The sequence below is a fragment of the Balaenoptera borealis genome, assembly GCF_965194805.1.
Source record: "Balaenoptera borealis genome assembly, chromosome: 14".
Taxonomy (NCBI): Eukaryota; Metazoa; Chordata; class Mammalia; order Artiodactyla; family Balaenopteridae; genus Balaenoptera; species Balaenoptera borealis.
In genome coordinates this window covers 66036261-66048931 of record NC_138875.1, presented here as the reverse complement: position 1 = coordinate 66048931, position 12671 = coordinate 66036261, and the positions used below count along the sequence as shown (strand labels likewise).

The following is a 12671-nucleotide window of genomic DNA, read 5'->3' as shown; positions in this document are numbered from 1 at the left end:
AACTCTGAAGTTCCTTGAGAGGCAGGGTCTCTGTGTTGCTCACCACGCCCTGCCCAGCACATGCACATGGCCTGGCACAGTGGTGCTGTGCCGAGAGAGGGTCCTTCCTCTCTTCCCTAAGTGAAAATAAGGAACCCAAGATTCAGCGGTGCTGAATCTTTGCCAGTTTCCGTGTGGATAATGAGTAGAGCCCCCTGCAGATGGCAGAGCCCCCTGACGGTGGTGGGTCTGTGAGACCCATAAAAATTGACAGGCAAAATCCAGCGGGTGAAGGTACATCTTGCCATTGGATGCCTCCGAGTGTGTGTTTGTTGTGTTCAAATGTTCTGTTGTGTTTGTTGGATTTCTGGTTTAGAAGGGTGCTCAAATAAGAAATATTTCAACTTGGGTTCCTTATTTTCACTTATCAGGGAAGAAAGGAAGGACCCTCTCTCGGCATTGGCAAGAGAATATGGAGGATCCAAGAGGAACGCCTTGCTGAAATGGTGTCAGAAGAAAACCGAAGGCTATCAGGTAGCCCCATGGTTCTTTTGCCCCAGGGGAGCAGCTGCCACACCAGGTGCTGACAGCGCAGCTCACCTGAGCAGTGATGAGTCCTGCACTGGGTTCCAAGTCTACCCTGAACGTGGCGGAGTATCCCTTGGATGAAATAAGTTTCTTACCTTTCCAGAGTAGCTAACCTTTACAATACTCTTGTTCAGCTGTTGTAGCACTTTCTCATTTAAGTCCCAGTTAATTGCTTTTGTTAAGGCCTCATCTGGACTAAGAGTGAAAATATATTTATTTTACTTTAAATTAAGATTTTACTTATCATTGGTATGTTTAAAGTTTTCTCTTAGCTTTTTCCCCTTCCTGCTGGGCTGTCTTTGTGCCCTGTCATTTCTCATCTGGACTGTTTTATAGCCTCTCCTTTCTTGCCCTGTCAGTCTCTCTCTCTTTTGTTTATTAACCTTTTTTTAAAAACTGAAGTGTAGTTAATTTATGATGTGTTAGTTTCAGGTGTATAACAAAGTGATTCATTTATACATATATATATATTTCTATTCTTTTTCAGATTCTTTTCCATTATAGGTTACTACGAGACATTGAATATGGTTCCCCTTGCTATGTAGCAGGACCTTGTTGTTTATCTATTTTATATATAGTAGTTAGTATCTGCTAATCCCAAACTCCTAATTTATCCCCCCCCAACACACACACACACACACACACACACACACACACACACACACACACACACTATCCCCTCTGGTAACAGTAAGTTTGTTTTTTTATGTCTGTGAGTCTGTTTCTGTTTTGTAAATAAGTTCATTTGTATCATTTTTTTAGATTCCACACATAAGTTATATCATATGATACTTGTCTCTGATGTACTTCACTTAATATGATAATCTCTATATCCATGTTGCTGCAAATAGCATTATTTCATTCTTTTTTATGGCTGAGTAGTATTCCATCATATATATGTACCGCATCTTTATCCATTCATCTGTCGATGGATATTCAGGTTGCTTCCATGACATTATGCTAAATGAAATGGGCCATACACAGAAGTACAAATATTATAGGATTCCACTTATATGAACTCCGTAGAATAGTCACATTCATAGAGACTGAAAGTAGAGTGGTGGTTGCCAGGGGCTGGGGGCAGGGGGTAATGGGGATTTATTGTTTAAAGGGTACAGAGTTTCAGTTTGCAAGATGAAGAAAGTTCTGGAAATGGATGCCGGTGATGGTTATATAACCATGTGAATGTACTTAATGCCACTGAACTGTACACTTAAAAAATAATTGCTTAGCCCCCCCCCCCCCAAAAAAAAAGAAGTAAATGATTGGGATACAGCTAGATAGAAAAACCTAGCATGGACATACAAGATTTGAACCATGTACTATATACATGAACTGTATACTAATTAGACCTGTGAGACATCTGTTGAACACTCTACCCAACAACAGCAAAATATGTATTCTTCTCAGGTGCATGTAGAACATTCAGGATAGGCTGTATGTTGAGTAATAAAACAAATCTCGATAAATTTTAAAAGATTGAAATTTCACAGAGTATCTTTTCTGATCATAATGGAATGAAATTAGAAATTAATAACTGAAGGAAAATTCACAACATAACATAACAAAACTATGGGAGGTGCTGAAAAGCAGCTCTCAGGGAAATTTATAGCTGTGAACACCTACCTTTATAAAGAAGAAGAATCTCAGGACTTCCCTCACGGTCCAGTGGTTAAGACCCCGCTCTTCCAGTGCAGGGGGTGCAGGTTTGATCCCTGGTCGGGGTACTAAGATCCCACACGCTGTGCGGTGTGGCCAAAAGATAAAAAAAAAGAAGAAGAAGAAGAAGAAGAAGAAAAATCTCAAATCAGTGATCTAACCGTCAACCTGAAGAAAGTAGAAAAAGAAGAGCAGACTAAGCCTAAAGCAGTCAGAGGAAGGAAGTAATAAAGGTCAGAGCAGAAATAAAGGAGATAGAAGAATCAGTAGAGAACATCAGTGACACCAGAAGTTTGTTCTTTGAAAAGATCAGCAAATCTACAGATCTTTACCGAGATTGACAAAGGAAAAAAAAAAAGGAGACTAAAATTACTAGAATCAGGAATAAAGGAGAGGACGTTACTAATGACCTTATAGAAATGAAAAGGATTAAAAGGGAATACTGTGAACAGTATACCAACAAATTGTTTAACGTAGATGAATTTGACAAATACCTCAAAATACACAAACTATAAAAATTAACTCAAGGACTTGCCTGGTGGCACAGTGGTTAAGAATCCGCCTGCCAATGCAGGGGACACGGGTTCGAGCCCTGGTCTGGAAGATCCCACATGCCGTGGAGCAACTAAGCCCGTGCGCCACAACTACTGAGCCCATGTGCCGCAACTACTGAGACCCGCGTGCCTAGAGCCTGTGCTCTGCAACAAGAGAAGCCACTGAAATGAGAAGCCAGCGCACTGCAACAAAGAGTAGCCCCCACTTACTGCAACTAGAGAAAGCACGCACGCAGCAATGAAGACCCAATGCAGCCAAAAATATTAATTAATTAATTAATTAATTTAAAAAAATTAACTCAAGAAGAAAGAAAATCTGGAACTTCCCTGGTGGTCCAGTGGTTAAAGACTTCACCTTCCAGCGCAGGGGGTATGGTTTCGATCCCTGGTCGGGGAGCTAAGATCCCATATGCCTCGCCGCCAAAAAAACAAAACATAAAACAGAAGCAGTATTGTAACCAAAAAATTCAATAAAGACTTTAAAAATGGTCCACATCAAAAAAAAAAAACTTTAAAAAAAAAAGAAAGAAAATCTGAGTAGACCTATAGCAACTAAAGAAACAGAATTAGTAATCAAAAACTTTCAACAAAGAAAAGCCCAGGGCCTGATGGCTTCACTGGTAAATTCTACCAAACGTTTAAAAGAAGAATTAACAGCAGTCTTTCTCAAACTCTTCCAAAAATAGAATAGAGAACATTTCCTAATTCATTCTGTGAGGCCAGTATTACCCTGATAACAAAGCCAGAAAAAGACATCACAAGAAAACTACAGACCAATATTTCTTATGCAAAAATCCTCAATAAAATACGGACAAACAGAATCCAGCAGCAAATAAAAGGAATTGTGCACCATGACCAAGTCGGATTTATCCCAGGAATGCAAAGTTGGTTCAACATGTGAAACTTAAAGTAACACACCATGTTGTGGAATAAAGGGGAGAAACCACAAAATCATCTCAGTGGATGCAGAAAAAGTGTTTGACAAAATTCAAAACCCATTCATGATAAAAAAAAACACTCAACAAACTAGGAATAGAAGGGAACTTTCTCAACCTTATAAAGGGTATCTGTGAAAACCCACAGCTACCATCGTACTTAATGGTAAAAGACTAGGTGCTTCCCCACCAAGATCAGGAACAGGAAAGGATGCCCACTCTCACCATTTCTATTGACATTTTATTGGAAGTTCTCGCTAGGGCAGCTGGGCAAGAGAAAGAAAAAAAGGCATTGAAAAGGAAGAAGTAAAACTATGTCTATTTGCAGATGACATGATTGCTATCTAGAAAACCTTCAAGAATTCACATAAACACCTTTGGAGCTACTAAACAAATCCAGCAGATTTACAGGATACAAGGTCAATATAAAAAGCAGTTGAATTTCTCTATACTAGCAGTGAAACTCTGAAAATGAACATAAGACAACATTTCCATTTATAATAGCATCATAAAGAATAATATATCCGGGGGAATTGCCTGAGGGTCCAGTGGTTAAGACTCCTCACTTCCACCGCAGCGGGCATGGGTTCGATCCCTGGTCCCTGGTGGGGGAACTAAGATCCTGTGTTCTGCGAGGTGAGGCCAAAAATAATAATAATAACATATCCGGAGAAAAGCATGGTTCGGAAGGATACATGCACCCCAGTGTTCATTGCAGCGCTGTTTACAGTTGCTGAGACATGGAGGCAACCTAGGTGTCCATCAACAGATGAGTGGGTAAAGAAGATGTGCTACGTATGTACAATTGCATGTTACTCAGCCATTAAAAAGAGTGAAATAATGCTGTTCGCAGCAACGTGGATGGACCTGGAGGTTATCATACTTAGTGAAGTAAGTCAGAGAAAGACAAATATATGGTGTCGCTTATATGTGGAATCTTAAAAAATGGTACAAATGAACTTACTACAAAACAGAAACAAACTCACAGACTTAGAAAACAAACCTACATTACCAGGGGGGAAGGGTGGGAGGGAGAGATAGACTGGGAGTTTGGGACTGACGTGTAAACACTGCTATATTTAAAATAGATAACCAGCATGGACCTACTGTATAGCACAGGGAACCCTGCTCAATATTCTGTAATAACCTAAATGGGAAAACAGTTTGAAAAAGAATAGATACATGTATATGTATGACTGAATCACTTTACACCTGAAACTAACACAACATTGTTAATCAACTATACTCCAATATAAAATAAAAATTTTTTAAAAAGAATAAAAGACTTAGAAATAAATTTAACCAAGGGGGCACAAGGCTTGTACACTGGAAACTACAAACATTGTGAAAGAAATTAAAATCTAAGTAAATGGAAAGATCCTTTGTTCATGGATTAGAAGTTTTTATACATGCTACAAAGTGGATGAATCTTAAAAATATTATGCTGGGCTTCCCTGGTGGCGCAGTGGTTGAGAATCTGCCTGCCAATGCAGGGGACACGGGTTCGAGCCCTGGTCTGGGAAGATCCCACATGCCGCGGGGCAACTAAGCCCGTGAGCCACAACTACTGAGCCTGCACGTCTGGAGCCTGTGCTCCGCAACGGGAGAGGCTGCGACAGTGAGAGGCTCGCGCACCGCGATGAAGAGTGGGCCCCGCTCGCCGCAACTGGAGAAAGCCCTCGCTCAGAAACGAAGACCCAACATAGCCAAAATAAATAAATAAATAAATAAATTTAAGAAAAAAAAAATATTATGCTAAGTGAAAGATGCCAGACATAAAACTCCATCCTAAAAGACTTCAGTCCTCCATACCTGAAAGCGGGGGTAAAACTGATGCTCTCAGCTTTGCCAAGTGGCAAGAACATCAATGCTGTGGCTCCCAGTTTGATCAAGGACTGAAATCTCGAGCATAAATCAGTATTGCCCAACCCTTTACATTTTCTTCTTTAACATCATTTTTTATTGGGCTGTACTTCACGTAAGATAACAGTTCACCCATTTAAAAATGTACATTTTAGTGTCTTCACAGAGTTGTGCAACCATCACCACAATTAGTTTTAGAGAATTTTCATCAATCTGAAGAGAAATCTTGTACCTGTTAGCAGTCCCTCCCCATTTGCTGTAGGCAGCCACGGATCTACTTCCTGTCTCCATAGACGTGCCTGTTCTGGGCACTTCATGGCACTGGAATTACACAGCGTGCGGTCCTCTGTGGCTGCCTCTTTCATTGAGCATAATGTTTTCACAGTTCACCTATGTTGTAGCATGTTCTCCACGTGTCACTCCTTTTACGACTGAACAGTATTCCACTTTGTGGACCACCTGTTGTCGTCCCATCATCTGCTGACGCCGTCTGGTTGTCATGGCCGTTACATACGATGCTGCTGTGCACACTGCGTACGAAGGCTTTGCATGGACATAAGTAATTTTCTCACCCTCCTGTCTGTCTTTTACTTGGCTGCCAAAGTGGTTTGAAATTGTGATCTGGTTATTTCTCTTTAAGCTGCTTCTCCTTTGCCATTTGGTTAAAGCCTCAAATCCTTGGTGTGGAGAACAAGACCCCTTACAGTTGATCTGGCCCCTGTGTAGTCTTATCGGCTTCTCCACAATCACACCTTGGCCACTGGTGCCCCCCATCCTGTCACTTCACCCCCTCCATCTGGGGAGTGTCTGCTCCTTCAGCTTCGAAGTCAGCATCTGTGCAACGTTGCCTTTGCCCTGCTCCGCCCCCGCAAGGGTTCATCCCTAATGTGCACCCCCTCCTCCCAGAGCCCCGGGAGCCTAGTTCTTCCTTGACTTGAACCCAGTCCAGGGCAGAGTGCTTTCTGTATATCAGGGCTTTTTTTTGGGGGGGGTGGGGGGGCGGTCTTTGTAATTCATTTTCCCTGTGTTACAGAACCCCACGTGATATATCCCAAGGATACTGAAGTTGTCAGTCTGTGTGTGTGTCTTCCTTTCTAGACTGTGAGCTCCTTAGAAGGGCCTGTCTTTCCCAGCGTCCAGCAGAAGGCCCTGCACATGGCAGAGCTGAATGACTGTCTGAACCTATATGTTGAATGTCACGGGATACCTTGGAGGTTCATTTTTAGAACAGTGGTTCTCAGGCTTGTATGCAAAAACCTGTGAAGATTGTGGGAAAAGTGCAGATTCCTGAGAACCAACCCTCAAGATTTATAATTCGAGAGGTGCGTTGGGAGACTCTGGAATCTGCATTTTTACAGGCATTGCACTTGATCCATAGACCATGCTGTGAGAATCACACATAGAGTCGTGATTAAGCCCTTGGACTTGAGTGTCAGGTAAGGTTTGAATGTCAGCTCTGCCTCTTACTGTGTGACCTTTTGTAAATTACTTAGCCTCTCTGGGCCTCAGTTTCCTCCTCTGTAAAATGGAAGCTTAAGTGAGGCAGTTGTGCACATTTCCAGCATATGCTATGCGTTTAACAGATTTTAAAAGTATTATTTTTCTATGTTGTTGCATGTCATCTTGTAACATAAGCTTTAAATTTTCCTAGACCATTACCCTTAAATTGAGTAATTTTAGATAATTAGAAAGTACCTCCCCCTTGATTATGGCATTTTGCCATGTAGCAAGTTGATTAAAAATTAAGTAACCAAGTTGATTGAGGTAATTCAAGCATTAAGTCAATGATTTAACTAATGTCTCTTGGTTCCCTCCATTTAAATTCTCTGATTCTGTGGTTTTAAGGTACATTGTATTAAGTTAAAAAAAAAAACCACAAATCAATTCCTTAAGATCCTCAATTAATAATTTTAATTTTTTTTTGTTTACTGGGTACTTAAAATGCAAGGGGAAATATAATGCAAAACAGAATGGTTAGCCATACATAAAGAAAAACCTTTTTATACATTGGGCAGTCTGTGCTACAAACCCGTTTCCCCCCTTCCTTACTTCCTGTGGACACTTTTGTAATGATGTCTATGTATGGCTTTTTTGTTTGTCTGGCTTTTGTTTCCTGTGAGACTGGTATCTGTTTTGCTGTTTAAAAGTAGATAGGATGCTGGTTCTTTTATTTCAAGGTCTGTGAGTTAAAATTGGACATAATTTTATATGCATAATCTTTTTAAGCTGAAAGATATATCTGATAGAGCTCTTAATTTGTCAAGAGCCACGTAAGAAGTGCCAGAGCCCTTTCCTTATCGAGCTGTAAGTATGGATGAGCTTACCCCTCCTTGAAGCCAGCAGTGTGGGACCAGTCTTTGGTCTCTGACTTCCCACAATCAGCAGGAGAGGGCAGGCTGTGACACTGGACTGGCTCACTAGAGCAGGAGCTGTTACGTGACACTTAGCACATTCTGCACTCTCAGGCCCCAAGTGCATCGTTAGTGCTGGGACTGCGCGTGCTTTATGTCGTAGGAACTGTCTAATCAACAGAGATAGATTCCCTAATACTCATATCATCTTCCGCTAACTCTCTTAAGAGTCATCCTAAAATAATTGTACTAATCACTGTAATTTCATTAACCATCCATTACAAAACAAGCCCTTGTGAGTTGGCCTTTTATCTGACAAATACATTTTTTCTCTTTTAAATTGCGCGCTGCCACCAATTATTCACTGAAGCTTTAGAATGCTAGAATATTACCCTTGAAGGGGACTTGACGATCTAAGTTAACTGTCAGGTTTACAGATGTGGGCCTGAACCCCTGCCAGGATCAATGACTCCCTCAAGGCTGAGCCATGAGTCTGTGGTATCACAGACAGCCTTCAGAACTATTGCTTTAAGGATTGAGTCTTTCTTCTTTTTTAATCAGTGCCTCAGCTTGTATACAATTGTGGGGTTTTTTTTATTTTTTAATTTTTTTTTAATTTGTTTATTTTTGGCTGCATTGGGTCTTCGTTGCTGAACACGGGCATTCTCTAGTTGTGGCGAGCGGGGCCTACTCTTCGTTGCGGTGTGTGGGCTTCTCATTGTGGTGGCTTCTCTTGTTGCGGAGCACAGGCTCTAAGCGCACGCACGGGCTTCAGTAGTTGTGGCACGCAGGCTCAGTAGTTGTGGTTCGCAGGCTCTAGAGCACAGGCTCAGTAGTTGTGGCGTGTGGGCTTAGTTGCTCCGCAGCACGTGGGATCTTCCCAGACCAGGGCTCGAATCCGTGTCCCCTGCATTGGCAGACGGATTCTTAACCACTGAGCCACCAGGGAAGCCCTACAACTGTGTTTTAAAATTAATTTAAATATGTAGATACCTCTAGTAGTTCTTTAGTGCTTATGGAGAGAAGTGATGCTCCGCTGCCCTATACTATCACCTCTGTAAATTCTGCTTCCCAGAGGCAGCTACTCCAGTTCTTTGACTGTTTCTTTAGGGAGTAACAATGTAAGATTGATGTTATGAGACTAACCAGGTAATAAGGAATATAACTCGTACTTTCAGTATACTTTTCTTTGGTTCTAAATTTTATATTTAACAGCTTCTGTTGTACTGTTGTTTTCTTGTTCTGGGAAAACCTAATTGAATACAATCAAGGAGCCTCTAAAGGTTAATTTAAGAGAGCTTTACTTTGAAATCTCATTGTTTTCTGATAAAATACCAGGCCTAGAGATGGATTAGTTAATCCAAAAGATAATGAAATCACTTAATCTAGTACAAAATAGTTTTAATAAATGGGCAAAAGCTTTTAGTACTGCCTGAGGTAATGTAATCTCAAATAAACATTAAGAATGCACAGTTTTATTGAGGGATTTGCTCATTAGTGCTTGGGCCAAAGAAGGAAAGATTGTACATTTCTTAGTGGAGGCTAATGGAATCAGAAGAATTGATGGACTTGAATGGTTTAAAAGTGATGTTTTTATGTGCTATGCTTTACTTGCTTTCTAGCAATATTTCCTAATATAGAAATTAACTTATCAAATACATACTAAAGCTCTGTGCCAGGTAGTGTGCTGGGCATTGAAGCAGAAATCAGGAAATAGAAAAGTAGTTCCTGTTTCTGGAAGCTTGTGGACTAGTCAGTGAAATATGCATTAGTAATTAAAACTCAATATGGACTTCTGTGTGTGGTTATGATAGGTTATCAGATCAAACTCTGCTGAGAACTGTTCTGTTTAAAATGCAAATATATATATATATATGTCTGTGAAGGCACTGGGGACTAATGAAGGCAGCTGGGACAAATTTGGCAGGAGCCAAGATTGCAGGGAGAAAGAGATCACACTGAGTTGAGCTTCTGTTTACACTGCCTTTTTCAACCCTTGGAGCATTTGCCAGCTCTTGGCATGGGTCAGAGACCAAACAGAAAGCAGTGGTCCAGAGCTTGTTTGAGAGTCACTGAGGAGGGAAACTAAAATCTGAATTTGGAGCTATACTAAGGCAACAGAGATTTGAGGGTCCTAAATCCCAGGGAGAAGACAGTCTCAGAGTAGTGAACTCAACATTTGACTTAGCTCTTGTCCTCAAGGTATTTGTCGCATGCTAAGATGCATGGAGGTGGACCTGGAGAACTTCAGCAGAAATCTGCTGCTGAGAGGATAGAGACTTCAGCACAGCTTTTGTTCTCCTGGTACCAGGAAGATAAAAACCAAAAGTTCAAGACCAGCCAAGGGGGAGTGACCCTGGCAAACATCCTGGGAGTTCAGTAGAGCCCTCAAAAGAACTGTGCCTTACAGATAAAGGTTGACTGGAAAAGGCCAGCTTGAAATTCAGCATCAGAACTTTCACCTGCTACATCGAGGTGATCAGCTGCCAGAAGAAACTTAAAACCTTTCTGCAGGGAGGTGGCACCATCCAGCCCCTTATATTCTGATACCCAGTGTCTTGCAGTCCATCAGAAATACCAGTCGTGCCAGTAAACATGATCAAATGACTGAAAATCAAGGGAAATAATGAGTAATATAGGGAGAAACTTTAGGTGATCCAGATACTTAGATTAGGCCTTTAAAATAACTGATTAATGTGTTCAAGAAAATAGATGAAGAGAAAGAAAATTTTACCAGAGAAATGGAATCTATAAAATAGAATCAGATGGAAATTTTAGAACTAAAAAAATACAATAGCTGAAATTAGGAATTCCAATACATGCACTTAACAACACGCTAGATACAATGCAAATTTGTGAATTGTAGGGTTGATCAGTTAAAAATATCCACAGTGAAGCACTGAGAGATGAAAGGTTGAAAAATACGTAAGAAGGTGTCATAGATGTGGGACACAGTAGAAGATTTAATACGTGTGTAGTTGGAGTCCTAGGAGGAGAGGGAAGGACAGGAGTGTCCTACTAAAACTGCCAAAAATGAAAGTCAATGAGAAAAATCATAAAAGAGAGAGAAAAAGTAGTAGCTTCAGAAGAGTACTGATAAGACTGGCAACTTCTCCATAGATGGACAAAAACAGAATTTATCACCAACAGGCCCACTCTGAAAGAAAAAGGGAAATTCTTTCAGCAGAAGGAAAATAATCCCATAGGGAAACAAAATTATAGGAAGGAATAAAGAGCAATGGGAGAAATAAGTGTATGGGTAAGTATAAATGAATATTGACTCTGCAGTATAATAAAAATGTCTTGTTTAACGATGTATTTAGGTTTAAAATATAAAACAAAAATGGCTCAAGAGGTTGGTAGAAAAGTAAATGTCATTAACATGTTGTAAGGTCCTTGTATTGTCCAGAAAGTTATAAAATTCTGAATTTATGGTAGATATTAGTGAGTTAAGGGTCACATACCATAAGTCTCTAGGGCTGCACTGTCTGATACAGTGGCCATTGGCTGCATGTGATTATTGAGCACTTCAAATGTGGCCAGTCCAAATTGAGATGTGCTGTGATTATAAAACACACATCAGATTTTGAAGACTTAGTATGGGGAAAAAAGGATGTAAAACAACCCATTTAAAAATATTGATACATATTGAAATGATCATATTTTAATATATTAGATTGAATAAAACGTATTAATATTATATGTCTTTTTACTGTTTTAATGTGACTGCTAGAAATTATACATTGGTAACAACTAAAACAATAATAAAAAATGGAAAATTAAGAGGCTAATAGAGGGGGAAATGGAGTAATAATAAATACTCGATTAATCCAAAAGAAGGCAGGAAAGGAGAGAAAAGGAGCAGAGCATAAGGGTACAGAAGTAAATTTAAACCCAGGTATATTACAGTTGCATTATACATACATGGACTGAGTATTACAGCTAAAAGACTGAGATTTTCAGATTATAAAAAACAAACCCAATGCTGTTTTGCATATAAGAACCATCCTTTAACTGGAAAGACTGAAGAAGATAAAAGAATGGGAAAGATACTATGCAAGCACTAATCAAAAGTTGGGAGATCTATACTAACATCAGACAAAGTACTTGTCACAGAAAGAAATATTACTAGGGATTTCCCTGGTGGTGCAGTGGTTAAGAATCTGCCTGCCAATGCAGCAGACATGGGTTCGAGCCCTGGTCCGGGAAGATCCCACATGCCGCGGAGCAACTAAGCCTGTGCGCCACAACTACTGAGCCTGCACTCTAGAGCCCACCAGTCACAACTACTGAGCCCGCATGCTACAACTACTGAAGCCTGTGCACCTAGAGCCCATGCTCTGCAACAAGAGAAGCCACCGCAATGAGAAGCCACGCACCGCAACGAAGAGAGTAGCCCCCGCTTGCCGCAACTGGAGAAAGCCCACGTGCAGCAACGAAGACCCAGCGCAGCCAAAAGTAAATTAATTAATTAATTTTTTTTAAAAAAGGAAACATTACTGAAGTTAAAGATGGCACTTCATTATGATAAAAGGATCAAAACAAAAATAGCAACAACTGCAGTAGTCAGGGCAGTCTTGGGAAACAGAGTTGGAAGACTTACATTGCCCAGTAAGAAGATTTCACGGGCACTTATATCCTAAACTCATATGTGCCTGATAACATAGCCCCAAAGAACATAAAGCAAAACTGACAGAACTGAAAGGAGAAAAAGACAGTCTCTCAGTCATATTTGGAGGTTT

At 40.4% G+C, this 12671-nt stretch overlaps 1 protein-coding gene across 6 annotated transcripts in view; it reads left to right on the top strand.

The window, feature by feature from the left end:
* The window catches only part of SPECC1L (sperm antigen with calponin homology and coiled-coil domains 1 like), a 121257-nt gene that overhangs the window by 83626 nt on the left and 24960 nt on the right, over positions 1–12671 (top strand). For all 6 annotated transcript variants that reach the window (XM_082354151.1, XM_082354146.1, XM_082354147.1 and 3 more), the window contains one exon: positions 411–513. In XM_082354151.1, coding sequence (XP_082210277.1) covers positions 411–513 — 103 coding nt within the window. The remainder of the gene's footprint in view (positions 1–410; positions 514–12671) is intronic.